At 44.5% G+C, this 14,837-nt stretch overlaps 2 protein-coding genes across 4 annotated transcripts; both read right to left on the bottom strand.

Annotated features, from left to right (window-relative positions):
- Positions 1-43: 43 nt before the first annotated feature.
- On the bottom strand, positions 44-6,843 carry LOC147147543 (actin-like). 2 transcript variants are annotated; one of them, XM_086030705.1, is made up of 9 exons: positions 6,708-6,843; positions 5,298-5,422; positions 5,090-5,218; positions 4,486-4,593; positions 4,067-4,151; positions 3,593-3,754; positions 3,335-3,526; positions 2,051-2,232; positions 44-994 (listed from the first exon to the last, which is right to left on the bottom strand). In XM_086030705.1, the coding sequence occupies exons 2-9, from the start codon at positions 5,418-5,420 to the stop codon at positions 851-853; spliced, it is 1,125 nt and encodes a 374-aa protein (XP_085886831.1). In that variant the 5' UTR covers positions 5,421-5,422; positions 6,708-6,843; the 3' UTR covers positions 44-850. The 2 variants fall into 2 exon arrangements, with proteins under 2 accessions (XP_085886831.1, XP_085886830.1); XM_086030704.1 differs by having other exon boundaries at positions 3,335-3,754.
- Positions 6,844-8,810: 1,967 nt separating this feature from the next.
- Positions 8,811-13,641, bottom strand: LOC147147542 (actin-like). Of its 2 annotated transcripts, XM_086030706.1 has the most exons (9): positions 12,754-13,641; positions 11,699-11,829; positions 11,500-11,628; positions 10,558-10,668; positions 10,370-10,454; positions 10,139-10,300; positions 9,884-10,075; positions 9,534-9,715; positions 8,811-9,030 (listed from the first exon to the last, which is right to left on the bottom strand). In XM_086030706.1, exons 2-9 carry the CDS (start codon positions 11,825-11,827, stop codon positions 8,887-8,889), a joined length of 1,134 nt encoding a protein of 377 aa, XP_085886832.1. In that variant the 5' UTR covers positions 11,828-11,829; positions 12,754-13,641; the 3' UTR covers positions 8,811-8,886. The 2 variants fall into 2 exon arrangements, with proteins under 2 accessions (XP_085886832.1, XP_085886833.1); XM_086030707.1 differs by lacking the exons at positions 11,500-11,628; positions 11,699-11,829; positions 12,754-13,641 and adding an exon at positions 10,875-11,409.
- Between the last annotated feature and the right edge of the window lie 1,196 nt (positions 13,642-14,837).

The following is a 14,837-nucleotide window of genomic DNA, read 5'->3' as shown; positions in this document are numbered from 1 at the left end:
ATACATTAAAAACAATGCAAAAGGAAGAGGCAAAAACATGAAAAATCTTAATCACGATGTACTGTAATTTGGTTGAAAACTATAATGTTTGAGTGTTGAGTCATTGATGGCAATTGTCCAAATACTTTGTCCAATTCAACATCACATGACATGATTTAAGTTATTTAACAATATTGTTGTTAAATGACAGCTGAGCACCTACACTTGAATGATGTGTGAATTCATGAGCAAAAATATGCATGCACACAATTACAGTCTAAGTTCTTCTGGGCTCAATGGATGTTAATATTGTGGAAATACATCATATATTTTTTTATGAACGTAAAAAAACGTTTTAAATCTATTTTCACAGAAGGGATACATATTTTAGGAAAAACACATGCTTCATAAATAAATAAAGTGGCACCTACGAAGTCAACATTCCCAAATGAAATCAAATCCAGCCTCCCCCCCAAAAAATTGTTTTTAATAGATTCAAATGGCACTGTATTGTAGAACGTAAAGAAATAAACTGGTTTCATAAAGTGTAATTACAGTACATTGGGACAAGCTGTGCCACAAAACAACTGAAGTGTTGGATCTGTGCCATTAAGGTTGTGTGGCCTAGTGAGTGACATCAGAAATATAGTCTTTGTGAGAGCCCCCGGACATGAGTTTTGGCTCACCGTAGCGATTTGTTCTCTTTTTTTTATTTTAACTGTTTGTCCTGTTCATTAAAAGACTGAAAGCACATCAGCGAATAAGGCTTCCCTTACAAAACCTTGACTCATTCACTGCCAGGAAGGTTTATATTTGTCAGACAGAATTTTTAGGCTCATAGACGATGACTGCGAGTCCACTGTTGATCTGTCTAGAAGCACTTGCGGTGGACGATGCTGGGGCCAGTCTCGTCGTAGTCCTGCTTGGTGATCCACATTTTCTGGAAGGTGTCGAGTGAGGCCAGAATGGAGCCGCCAATCCACACCGAGTACTTCCTCTCCGGGGGGGCGATCACCTGGAGCGAGATGGTGGAAATGTTAGACACACTTTAAGAGCTAATCCTTGAGAAATATTGGACTTGAGAGCTGGACACTAGAGTTGCCTCTGACCTCTGAATGTGACCCAAGGGTAGCATATACAGACTGAACAAAAGGGATGTAAGGATTGACCCTTGAGGAACCCCACATGTAACAATTATTTAGTCAGATCAAAATTTTCCAATGTTAACAAAATAACTCCTGTCCTCTGTGTAGGATCTGAACCATTTTAGGACTGTTCCATTTAGTCCTACCCAAGTTTCCAACCTGTTCAACAGTATATTATAACCTGCTGTGTGTGCTGGGAACGTTTGGCCCTCTGCCGGATATTCAGCTCTCACATTTAGCAGAACTTCTTTAGCAGTCTGAGGGAGGTACTAATTGTGCTTGGTGCTTTTCCCTGAATCAAATGGTGGACACCATGGGTAACAAGGGTTGTCAGGCTGAAGGAGTCTTATTCTAACGTAGAGGAGAGGTACTGACTGTCCAAGCGGCAGTTGAAGAAAACTTTGGTTGTGGGAGGTGTTTAGCCTGGCCATGGTGCAAGACTTTCAGAAGGAGGAAGTCATTCCCTATCCCCATGGTTTACAGTGCAGACAGGAGCTTGCTGACCTCAACTAAGGACACCATATGCGGTGGATGGAATACTGGAAATGTGCAGTGGGATACGCATTCTTGTTCTTAATTATGCTGCATCTCTTTTAGTCCTGCCTGGTGTGGTGTGGCACAATGTGTTAGTACGAGAGGCGCAAAACTCTAAAATCTGCCTTGCCTGTATACTGTAAAAACCAATGAGAAATGGTCACTTAAAAATCTACAATGCAGCAAGAGCGCAAACCATGAACTGCTCGATAGCAGGGGACACCATAGAGAGCCCCCAGTTTGTTGACCTCAGGAGCTCATCTCTGCCCAATCACTCATGAGGAGCATCTATCTCAGACGCTTTCATTTGTGATTCGAGACTCAGGACACGCTGGAGGGACTACAATATGTCTCACAACGCCTCTCTGTCCTACCCTATCTGTAGGTCTTACCTTGACCTTCATGGTGGGCGGGGCCAGAGCAGTCATCTCCTGCTGTATCCTGTCGGCCATGCCGGGGAACATGGTGTTGCCACCTGACAGTAGTATGTTGCCGTAGAGGTGCTTCCGGGTGTCCATGTCGCACTTCATGATGCTTTTCCAGGCTGTCTCGTGGATGCCACCCGTCTCCATACCTGAACACATAAAGAGAAATGTTCTGCAGCAACAGGAAGCACAGTGAAGGCCTATGCACTTGGTACCTGATTGGCCTTCAATGGGGATGACCCAACCGACTCCAACGATCTCGTCGCAATTATAGAAATCATCAAGACACATAAACACTTGATTCCGTGGGATGTTGCATTCCAAATGTAACCCCTTCCGCCGGTGAAAGCTTACAAGACCCTGCAACACTTTCCAATGCTTGCCTGCACTGCTTCCTAATCACTAGGGCATTTCACTTTCTTGCAGTTAAAAAAACTGATGTAATGGATGGATTTCAAATCTGATTGAATAAAGAAACGGTTACATTGCTAATATATTTTACATTACATGGGTCAGCACGACTGATTCTGAAGGCCTTGGGCAGATTGTAAATGAACAGCAGGCCAGTGCTTCTGTTGTCATGGCGTTATTACTGTTGTGGATACAGCTGTTGTTGTGCCAATTGTTCTCTCATCCCTCCCCTAGTCACTCAATCTGTCTAACCTGTTTGCTCTTTGTCTATCCTGGGTCCCTCTACGCCACGGGTGTCAAACTCAAGGCCAGATCCGGCCTGCGATATCATTTTATGTGGCCCGTAAAGGCAAGTCATATTTGTTAACTTGACATGTTTCTTTGAAATTGTCTTCACTGTTAACACAACATATGAGATATTGCAAGCATTTGTTACCAATCCCTCCTTTTAAATACATTGAAAAATAGTTAAACTATTTACTGGCTTCTGATTTCAAAACTAGTTATCCATCAATTTGCTGTGAATAATGTGATAATGTAAGGCGATCATACTTTTATATGGGTTCACAGTCGTAACGGCCAGAGATAGAGGTTTTCCTTGCCTCCATGCCAAAAGGGGTTTCAATTGGTTTTATTCAAGGACTGTGGTTCTTGATCGGCTCAAATTAGAAACTGCCTTGAACTTCTGTTGCGAGTTGGCGTTAAACAAATATAATGCCTTGACTTGACTAGCTGCGAGAGTAGGCCTCGCTGGAATAGGGAGCAGCATGTCGCACCAAGAACAGAAGATTAAAACCTGAGCATAGAGTGCAATAAATTCAATTCTGCATTGTTACTCACCGAGGAAGGATGGATTGAAGAGCGGCTCTGGGCATCGGAACCTCTCATTACCGATGGTGATGACTTGGCCGTCAGGAAGCTCGTAGCTCTTCTCCAGAGAATGGGACCTCAGCGCTGTGTCCATCTCCTTATCAAAGTCCAGCGCCACGTAGCAGAGCTTCTCTTTCATGTCGCGCACAACCTCCTGGTCAGCTGCGAAAAATAACAGGAACTCAATTTCAATAGGAGAGAGCAAGGAGGACAGGAAGCCAGTGGTACCTGAAGTGGTGAAGCTGTAGCCTCGCTCATCCAGGATGTTCATCAGGTAGTGGGTCAGGTCTCTGCCTGACAGGTTCATTTGCAAGATTGCATGAGGGAGAGCGTAGCCCTCGTAGATTGGCACCAAATGGGCTTCACCGTCTCCAGAGCCCATGACAATACCTGTGGGTGGCGGACCGGGGGGGAAGTGAGGATCAATTCAATTCATGTTTGATGATTTTTTTTTTTTTTTCGACAACTAAGACGCAAAGAACAGTTTCATAAAATACTTAGTTTTCCAAGTGCCACAGTCTCTTGTGCCAAACTGTAGCGACCCATGCAAAATAGCCACATTTTTAACATACACGCTTCACAGTGCGTGCATTGTCAGACTGGGGCGCAGTAACTCATGTGGGAGGGTCAATGCCCACACAAGCCGCTCCGCTAACTTTGTTGCCAAAACATTGAGCCGACAGACGTATCACAGTGACTTACCTGTGGTGCGACTCGTGGCGTACAGCGACAGGACGGCCTGTAAGGCCACGTACATGGCAGGCGTATTGAAGGTCTCAAACATCACCTGCAGTATTGTAAACGTTAAAGAGCAAACAGGAAACAGTGATTACGAGTTTGGACCTGATTTACTAAAGATTTGTGCATGCAAGAAGAGGCGCAAACTTATAAGCATTTTTGAAATGCCAGAAACAAAAATGCTCATGACATATTGCCTAATTAGCATTGCCTTTTTGGAGCTGTTGAATGAGCCAAGTGGTGAGTTGGACCCAGTCACAAGAAGGAGTAATGCCATATCACCTTTGACAAAACATATTTCAACTCTACATTTCCTGGGGTCTGCATGGGTCATTTCGGTACATTGTGAAAATTGGATACGGCATGAAGACCTGGGCACTAACCTCCGTCATTTTCTCTCTGGTGCACTTGGGGTTGAGCGGCGCAGTCAGCAGGATGGGGTGTTCCTCAGGGGCGATGCGAAGCTCGTTATAGAAGGTGTAATGCCAGATCTGCACCACATCAGAATGAGAGCTGTAAATAAGAATTGTTTGAAGTCTGAAACTTTGGTGCACACACCCTGGACCATCTATGGGCCAAATCCAGGTCAAGAAAGTAAAAACCTGGACACAGTTTGGCTTTAGCCACAGGTGCTTCTCCTCAACCGGCAGGTAAACGAGCTCAGTTGATTAATCGTAATGTAATGGGAATCAGGTTATACTTTGAGAGCATTTTTTCAGTTCACCCTGAAGTTGCATTTATTTAGAAACTTGCAATCTTTACCAGAAAAAGACGTCACTGTTGAGAATAAAGTTATGTTTTTCCAAGATAAAGCTATAATGGTTTGATGAAAGTCAAGTTTGCTGATGACGAGGTTTCACTGTAGATAGGACAAAATAATGCCTCTCGAATTATTTTGCAGAGCTCCAAGTTTCGGATCGAGGACCCCCAGTTGACGACTGCTGCTTTAGAAGCTGAGGAACAGAAACATTTACCAAACAACATCACCTTCTCCATGTTGTCCCAGTTGGTGACGATGCCGTTTTCGATGGGGTACTTCAGGGTCAGGCTTCCCCGCTTGCTCTGAGCATCATAACCCACAAAACAATTCTTCTGGCCCATACCCACCATCAGGCCCTGCAGCACACACATAAACTCTCTGTTTCAGCATTTTCTTCTTCTTCTCACTGCCCAACTTTTGTGTTCCTCCTCCTACCGGATGTTTGGGGCTGCCCACGATGGAAGGGAAGCATACTCGAGGGGCATCGTCTCCAGCGAAACCGGCTTTGCACATGCCCGAGCCGTTATCAAGCACCACGGCGGAGATGTCATCGTCCATTTCTGAAACATTTGGTTTGGCTTGGAATGTTATTTTTCAACATGAAGGCAATAAAAAAAAAAAATGGACAATCAACAATAGTCAATGAAACACATGTCAGTCTCCAAATATCAGTAGGAAGAAGTCCAGACAGTAGTCCCTCAGGGTTAGGTTGCAGGAACCCTGCAATAGACAAAATCTGCAAAGGAGCGACCATATACTTATTTTATTATTTCTATGTAATTTCAAGCTTCACAACCCTCTCCATACCCTTATTAATCTTTCCTAGTCTTATAAACACCTCATATTAGGTCTGGGACTATTGAATACTTTCATAATATATTACTCTATGAATCATCCCATTTTCTTATTTTAGTAAGTATAAACATGGATTTTGCATAATAATAGTACAAAATAGGCATGTGAGGTGCAGGTATTATTTTTGTCCTCTTGGGGTCACCATCCTCACATGCTACACTGTTGTCTCTGTGACTGTGAATGTGGCTTTAAAAGGCGTGGCCATGCTGGTTGAGTGACATGGAAGTCAGCAAGTAAGAGTGTAGACTCGGCTGTTGTTGGCTCAGGATAATGACTATTGGTTCGCACACTTTTAGCAGTGTGCGTGTTGAGGGCCGCTGCGATACAGAGAAATTGCCAAAAGTGAACCGCGATATGGTGAGGGAAGAATGTATTGATGAAATCCCACCCCTTCTCTCGTCAGAAACACAATCATACAAAAACTGGGGCAGACGAAAACCAAAGTTCCACTGTACTCCTCCCAGTTATTTGTTAAGTATATAAAGTATACACAAATTGAACTTCCTGACTAGTCGACACTGGTAGACACAATTCTGTGTGTGGCCGGTAAGTAGATGAGCTTCGCATATGTTTCTGTAAGAAATTGAGTTTGCATCTGTTTTTGCATTCGCAAACCTTTCATTAATCAGGCAATAAGACTCCACATTAAGTGATGTGATTTGTGTTTTTGCATTGTCAGCATCCACACATTCGCTCTTCGTTTCGTGCCTGTCAAACCGGTCAAACCCGATCCAGCGGAGTCATACCAGACTCTTATCCTGGCACCAGAAAGACTTTTGGAGATACACTGAAATAACATGTTGTCTTTCTGGCATTTTGATGCAGAAAATTAATTGCTTTAATTGCATAAAACTGCATTTTATGTAGTGACTGCATATATATATATATATATATATATATATATATATATATATATATATATATAAATTTGCCATATATTTATACATATATATACATACATATTTGCCATTACCAGTTGACATGTCCTACCTTTACACGTAGTGTGTCAGGTGTGTTGAAGTCTGTGTCAGGTGCGTTACTGCATTGATGAAGCAGTGACCACTTTTGATGTGTTGAGTGGCGATGGTGGGGCAAAAGAGGATGTTGGGGGTGGGCCACAGCTGCTCTCTGTCTCTGATTGGTCCGTGTGCTCACAAGCTGCCAGGTGGCGACTGGCGGTGGCAGGGGTCCGTCACTCACACGACACGCATAAATATGTCTGAGGAGGTTCTCAGTCATTGTATTCTGCAATAGTTGAATGGAGGAAACTGACTGGAGAACATTTACAACAACGTATCTTTCCATCAAGAATTGTTTCACACCGCGGGCGAAGTGAGTTCATTTGGCATTCACCTGGTAACAACAACATAACCTCGATGTGACCACACTCACTCGCAATAGGGAAGCCTTTTGGAATTAAAATGTCTTCAACAACCAACAACAGCAGAAAAGAAAAAAATATACAAACCCAGTTTGAAGACAAATTTCTTCAGCAAGACACCTAACTATATGTCATGTGAATATTTTTTTCCAATGACAGTCATCTGACAGGCATGAGAAAAAGTATGTCTACCGCTAATGCGAGTGATTTTTTTCAGTGACCAACAAATAGGTTTCGTATACACAAATGTGTATTACTGTCTATATACTTCTGTTGTTCTTGATGTTGTGTAAATACTGTGCATTCAGCATCATGGATAACCAGTAATGACGGGTCCCCATAGTCTGTATTGCAGCAAGTGTTAAAAAGAACATTACGGTGGTCGAAGGAGTGAAATCAGAAGTGATGCCTTCACCAATACTCGAAAGTTGCAGTGTTTTGCCATGAATACATTTTAACTCATTGGGCTGCCATGTGGCGTCAACTGTGGACATTGCTAGGGGCACTTGCGGTGGATGATGGAGGGGCCGGCCTCGTTGTAATCTTCCTTGGTGATCCACTGCTCCTTGAAGGAGGACAGCGAACCCAGTTTGGAGCCGCCAATCCACGCCGAGTACTTCCTTTCTTGGGGAGCTATGATCTGAAGTCAGATGGAGGAGATTTTAGACTGACAATTATCTAGCCAGGGGCGGAGCCAGAAGGTGGCTAATGGTTGGGCCTGGAAAAATCAGGGTGGGCCTGAATATTTCTCTCACTGAGCACAACCCTCCTTTCCCGACAAACTGAATAATATGAAGTTCAGATCTCCCTCAGACAACCACAGTCATGCCATTCTTATTATTCAATAAAATAAAAAACACAACAAAGCATAAATTAAAAAATAACTTCATAATAATTTACAAAAAATCTAAAAGTATGTATTTTTTTCATGAATCTCACTGGGTGGGTAATCTGTCAATCCGCCCCTGTATCTAGTTACTTAAAAATTAAAATGATATCAGTCCTACCCCCTGTTCCATTGAATGTTACTTGCTTTTGGGGGCCCCCTAGTGATTGCGGGTCCCAAAGCAGATGCTTAGTTGGCTTATGCCTTGGGCTGGCTCTGCCCGCATACCACATCTGCCCACTAGGGGTTGTAGAACCTGTGTAATAAAACTGAACAAGTCTTACATTGATCTTTGCACTGGATGGGGCTAGTGCAGCAACCTCCTTCTCCATCCTCTCAGCGAGGCCCAGAAACATGGTGCTGCCACCCGACAGCACCACGTTGGCGTACGTCCCTGGTTAGTTCAGGTGCGACTCTGTGTTCTTCCCTCTATGAATTTATTCCGAAGTGGGCGCAACACTACTGTTTCCGATAAACAATAAGCTCTCTCTAATCGGTCTAGGTGCTCAAAACTTGTATTAGGTGTGCCACTGAACCTGTTCCACTTAATATCCCAGCAAAAGAAGCCTCAGGCTTTTTCACACAATTCTCTGTGGTAGGAAGAGTTCTAGGATTGGTTTACAATACATCCATCCATTATTCAATCCGCTTATCCTCACCAGGGTCATGGGCATGCAGGAGCCTATACCTGCTATCTTCGGGCAGTAGGCGGCGTACAACCTGAACAGGTTGCTAGCCAGCCAGCCAATCGCAGGGTACACAGAGACAAACAAACTGTGCATGTTTTTAGAATGTGGGAAGAAACCTGAGTTGGTTTACAATCAAATAAGATTATTGCAAGAGGTCAAGAATTTATTAGTTTGAAAGCAGATGATCAAACATTCAGTAAATTGTCGATGGTTCTAGAGACACTTGCGGTGCACAACAGAGGGTCCAAACTCTTTATAGTCATCCTTGGTGACCCATCGTTCCTCAAAGGAGGGGAATGTGACCATTAAGGAGCCGCCGATCCACACTGAGTAGTTCCTCTCTGGGGGAGCAATTATCTGCAATGGGACAGAGGCAATTTTAGAATTTTAGCGCAGCTAACTGTTTTTATACACACTCTGTGCCATATTCTGTAAATGTATATGTAATGCAATATAAACCATCTCCTAAATGCACCCCATAGTAAGTCCTCCCAAGCCTAATGGGTCAGACGATTTGTGACTCTGAAAATCTTAACTGTCCAGAGACCAAACTTCACCCAGACATAGGACACCAGGGTTCCAACCTAGAGACAAGCCAGGAGAATGTTCTCGTAGGTGAGCGCCAAGGTTGACAGCGACCAGGGAGCTACACAAGCTTTGTCTATTTACCAGTAGAATTTAATGCCCCACCGGGGGTAGACTGGTTAGCATTTGTTGTTATCACATTTTATCTCCCCCAACCCTGGTTGCCTGTCCCCGAAAATTATATGTACTGTATATTAACCGGTACACGGCAGAAAAAGGTTGGAGATCAGTGCCTTAACCCATACAAGCACCTTTGTGCTAAAAATGGATGTTACCTTGATCTTCATCATGGGTGGGGCCAGGGCAGTGATCTCCTTTTCCATTCTATCGGCAATGCCGGGGAACATGGTGGTGCCGCCCGAAAGCAACATGTTGTAAAACAGCTCCTTACGGAAGCCCTCCTTGCACAACATGATGCTGTTGTAGGCTGTTAGGTGCACACCGTCAGACTCCTTACCTGAATGCAAAAATGGCAACAGGAAGTGGCATTTCAAACAAGAAACAGAAGTTAGGACTTAAGCATAAGGTGTGATTTTAAAAATCAGGTCTAATGACTCAGACTTGAGTCAAAGATTTCTTATTTGATATAAAGCGGTCATTGTCATGAAGTCAAGTTGGTACTTACCGAGGAGGTTGGGCTCAAAGAGCAACTCAGGGCATCGGAACCTCTCATTGCCGATGGTGATAACTTGGCCATCTGGAAGCTCGTAGCTCTTGTCCAGTTCAGAAGAGGAAGTCGTTGTGTTCATCTCCTGCTTGAAGTCCAGCGCCACGTAGGTGAGCTTTTCCTTGATGTCCTGCACAATGTTACGCTGACCTTTGAAAAAAAAAAGTTTTAACTAAAGCGCAAAAGCTCAAGGTAAGAGGAAGTTGGCGGTACCAGCGGTGGCAAAGCTGTAGCCTCGCTCGGTCATGATCTTCATCAGATAGTCGGTCAAGTCTCTGCCTGCCAGATCCAGGCAGAGGACGGCGTTGGGGATTACCTGGCTCTGGTAGATGGGCACCACGCGGGTTACGTCGTCGCCAGAGTCTATCACGATACCTGCGCAAAGCTGTTGTTAAACCTTTCAAAACAAAACCCCAAGTCAACAGATGCATTACGGCAGCTCACCTGTGGTGCGACCCGACAAGTACAGCGACAGGACGGGCTGGTTGGCCACATACATGGCCGGTGTGTTAAAGGTCTCAAACATGATCTGCAAAATCACCCAGATTAGCAACTTCAATTGTTGTTGTTGGTGTGTTGGTGCGTGTGTGTGTGCGTGTGTGTGTTTGTGTGTTGGGTGCCCTGAAACTAACCTCTGTCATGATCTCCCTGTTGAACTTTGGGTTGAGTGGCGCCTCCGTCAACAGGATAGGGTGGTCCTCAGGGTTGGCACCAAGCTTGTTGTAGAAAGTGTGATGCCAGATCTGAACCACATTGGTGTCAGTAAGAAATATCCATCCATCCATCCATCCATCCATCCATCCATCCATCCATCCATCCGTCCATCCATCCATCCATCCATCCATCCAGTCATCCGTCAAGTAATACACCCTTGTCAGATTATGAGGTATTGATTCCAATGGCAAATCTCCCAAAACAAACGTCCATTTTCTATACTGTTTATCCTTACCATAGGGTCACGGGTGAGCTGGAGTCCATCCCAGCTGACTGGGGTGAGATGCGAGGTAAAACCTGTGCTGGTCGCCAGCCAATTGAGAGCCAGGGCACATTGCTACAAACAACCATTCAAAATCTGTAGAGGTTGAATCAAGACAATTGGACTGTTGCATGGATTCCACACCTAAGATTTAGAATTGAAGAAGCTTTTGGGATTAAAGGTGAAAGGACTGTTGCATGGATTCCACACCTAAGATTTAGAACTGAAGAAGCTTTTGGGATTAAAGGTGAAACGTCTTCAACAAACAGTCCAGTTGCTTTGATTCAACCTTTGATTGTCATAACCTGGATGGTTTAGACTCGCTACACAGACATATAACCATTCTAAATCCATTCAACATTCATAACCATGAATAATTTAAAGCCCTGTATATACAGGCATGTTGCATGTTGGAATGTGGGAGGAATCTTAAGTATCCGGGGAAAACCCACGCAAGCATGGGGGGAACATGAAAATGTCACACAGGAATTCCATAAGTGAACCCCCAATCTCAGATCTGTGAGACCGATGTACGAACCACATGTCCACATTTGTAAACTCCTTCCCTAAAATACATTTCTTTCAGTGATGTCATCACCTTCTCCATGTCATCCCAGTTGGTAACAATGCCATGTTCAATAGGGTACTTGATTGCCAGCAGTTCACGTTTCCTCTGGGCTTCATCGCCCACCAAGCAGTCCATCTGGCCTACGTCCACTGTTGCAGCCTGCAGGACACAAACGCACAGTCATTCAGATTGTTTTCCACCTTCCCTCTGAACTACTCCTTCCTCATGCCTGATGTTGGGGATGGCCCACAATGGAGGGGAAGACGGCACGTGGGGCGTCATCTCCAGCGAAACCGGCCTTGCACATACCAGAGCCGTTGTCAACCACCAGGGCGGCGATTCTCTCTAGCTGGACCATTTCTGAAAGGTGACATTATAGAAAAGGTTCAAGCTGACAATTTGGAGAAACACACCCAGCAACTTCTTCTCTCTTATCTGGGTCTGGATTGCGGGAGGGAAAACCGCAAATCTAATGGTTTCCAGCCACCTGCTCGAGTTCCATGTTCAGTTCAGATGTCATCCTTTTCGCCTGTTCTTGGTGTGCCACCCAAGACGTCTTAAGTTGGACAATGGAGTACCTCATTTGGGAGGTGACTGTGAGCATCCAAGACAGCTGAGCAGCACCGATTCTACTTTTGAGTCCCTCCAAGGTGACAAAATCTCTTGCCCTATAATTTCCTCGAGTCACCACCCAAAGCTGGTGACCACTATTGAAGGTAGGAATGAAGACTGTGAGCAATACGCCCGGATTCCTAAATGGGTCGCCCTGAGGCAGGACTTGGCTTCCAAACTAAAGGATGAATCACAATTATTGTAATCCAATATTTCCTGACTGAGAACCCGGGCCTCACATTTGGAGGTGCTGATGCAAACCTCCCCAGCAAATGTTAAAATCCACAGGTCGATGATGCAATAAGGATTACCTCATATCCAAGTAGCAGCTGATCAATGGATTTTCTGAGTATATTTGTGTTCATGAGAGTCTTCCGTATTGACTCAGACTAATTTGCCTTGGCAGAGCCTACCAGGGGCATGTAGCTGCTGACAACAACGAAATGGTGTCACAACAGTGTCCAGGCTTGCTTGTCAGGTCTGTGAAACCTAATCGGCTGTAGTTACATAACTTGGTTGAAAGTGCATGAGGACTTATTGAGACTCATGTAAACAAACTCTGTCTGTACGTAATACAAAAAAGCCAAAGTTTCTATTTAAACTGCAAATACTTTTTAATTGACAAAAAAACATCGCAGAGTTCACCATTTGACAATGTACAGTGTATCTTACCCGTGCAGATGTGTCTGTGGTACGTTCAGGTGTGTCCCTGGTGCATTCAGGTGCGTCCCTAGATGTTTCGAGTGTGTTCAGGTGAGTCTTTGGTGTATTCCAGTGATTCTGGTGCATTCAGGTGTGTTTCTGGCGCTTTCTGGCGAATCTCTGGTGTGTTCAGCAAATACTTAGTATTTCTGTTGTGTTGAGACTTTGGGGTCTTCAGCTGTTGAGTCTTGTGTGTTCACACTGTGCCTCGGGTGTATTCATGTGTGTCCCTGCTACATTCAGAAGCATTCAGGTGTGTACATGTGCATTTCAGGTGTGTCTCTGGTGCGTTCCGGTGATTCTTCGGTGCGTTCAGGCATGACTTTGGTGCCTTGAGATGCGACTCTTGTCTGTTTGGGAGAGTCTAGCGTGCTCAGGACTCATGTGTGTCTCCAAAGTGTTCATGTGTCTCTAGTATGTTCTAATGTGCCATCGGTGCGTTCAGGTGAATCTGATGCGTTCAGGTGTCTCGCCGGTGCGTTTAGGTACGTCCCTGGTGTGTTCCTGTGAGTCTGCTTTGTCCCCGGTGACCTCAGGTGTGTCTCTGGTGCATTCAGATGCGTCTCTGGAGTGTCCAGTTGTGTTCACGTACATCCCAGGTGCATTCCCTTGAGTCTGGGTCTTTCTGATGTGTCTCTGCTGTGATCAGGTGCATTCAAGTGCGTCCCTGGCGCATTCAGATGAGTCTGCTGTGTTCCCCCGTTGCATTCCAGTAAATTTCCAAGGCATTCAGATGCCTCCCTGGTATACTGTAGAGCATCTCCGGTGCATTCAGATGCGTCTGTGGTGCATTCAGGTGTGACCAGTTGGCCCAGATGCATGTGTGTAAATGAAGCAGCACGATTTCGTTTGTGATCTTTTTTTTAGGTCTGGGGATGGGGCGAGGCAAACAGCTGTTGTGTGCTGCACCTAACATGCTAGTTAAAGAAGCCTCAGGTTTGCAACCAAATTCCTCCATCAAGATCACTGTGATTGGCTGTCAGACAGGAAGCAAAGACAAAGTATATGTATGAGTGCATAAAAGTATTTTTTTTGTTTGATCCACATTCACATCTGTATGTGAACTATTTATCACTTTTGTAAATATGTCCATGTATTTTTATTAATATTATTTTATGTTTCTTCTTTTGTTTATTCCCAACGTTTACATGTGTTGACAGCCAATGAGAAACCAGTACTTCTTCCCTACATGAAAATGTGGTGTGTCGTTGAGCCTTTGGGGGATAGTGGGGGAAATTTGTAGTTGGACCAGGTCAGCTTGTAGGCGTGTGTTTGTGCATGTGTGTGCATGTCTGAATGAGTGTGACGGGGAAAACATGGCTATTTATGCCACAGAATTCCGTGTCATTGCGTGTCTTCAAACATGTTGTGTGATCCTCAAGGTTGACTGGAATGTAATTTGTATGTGGCGAGTAGTTTGACATGATAATTGTACATTTAGGGGGTTAGAGTTAGAGCTTTGTGTGCATGTATACATATTTTGGTTTGTTGTTGTCAGAGTCTTCTGATGTTGACAAGCCTCAAGGAGGTGTTTAGTGACAAGTTTCCTCTACGTTTTACATTGCAGGCTCTGGTCGGCCTGCCTTGTCTGGGCCCCTCTGGCTTTGAGACTTTCAGGTGGAGCCCGCTTAGGTAGTTCACATTCTCCAGCTGGCTGCAACCTGCTTGCGGCGCCACTTGATTAAGGACCTCATGAGTACCTCCCAAGGACCCCACAAGAAAAAGGACCTCCACAAGCTTTCTAAGCAGGCATACGAGTAACAACATGCAACATGATGGAAATATCGGTGTAACTTGGGTGAACCCAGATGGACAAAAAGACGAGAATGTGTGTGTGTGTAGTCTTACCAATGTGAGTAACTGCGTGGATGCAAAAACAAGAATTTATATGTAGACTCACCAATGTGTGTAACCCCATGAACATAAAGACAAGAGAGTGTGTGTAGTTTCACCACCACATGTACTGACATGAATTTGTATCGCCTTGAGTTGAGTTAAGTAAAATAGTTGTACCGAAGAGGGCATGAAAGTGTATTTACCCACACTTATCAATG

The sequence above is a fragment of the Filicampus tigris genome, chromosome 5 (genome assembly GCF_054856515.1).
Source record: "Filicampus tigris isolate MCC_2025a chromosome 5, RoL_Ftig_1.0, whole genome shotgun sequence".
In the NCBI taxonomy this organism is placed as follows: Eukaryota; Metazoa; Chordata; class Actinopteri; order Syngnathiformes; family Syngnathidae; genus Filicampus; species Filicampus tigris.
The sequence above is the reverse complement of the archived record's forward strand: the minus strand, read 5'-3'. Positions and strand labels throughout refer to the sequence as shown.

Excerpts from the sequence above, each read along its gene's own strand:
- LOC147147542 (XM_086030706.1), bottom strand. The coding sequence starts at position 11,827 with ATGGTCCAGCTAGAGAGAATCGCCGCCCTGGTGGTTGACAACGGCTCT. Across the intron at positions 10,076-10,138 it reads CTACAGCTTTGCCACCGCTG|GTCAGCGTAACATTGTGCAG; the intron begins GTACCGCCAACT and ends TTTTTTTCAAAG. Across the intron at positions 9,031-9,533 it reads CACCCATGATGAAGATCAAG|ATAATTGCTCCCCCAGAGAG; the intron begins GTAACATCCATT and ends GTCCCATTGCAG.
- LOC147147543 (XM_086030704.1), bottom strand. The coding sequence starts at position 5,420 with ATGGACGATGACATCTCCGCCGTGGTGCTTGATAACGGCTCGGGCATG. Across the intron at positions 4,594-5,089 it reads ACTGGGACAACATGGAGAAG|ATCTGGCATTACACCTTCTA; the intron begins GTGATGTTGTTT and ends GATGTGGTGCAG. Across the intron at positions 3,755-4,066 it reads CGCCACGAGTCGCACCACAG|GTATTGTCATGGGCTCTGGA; the intron begins GTAAGTCACTGT and ends CGCCACCCACAG.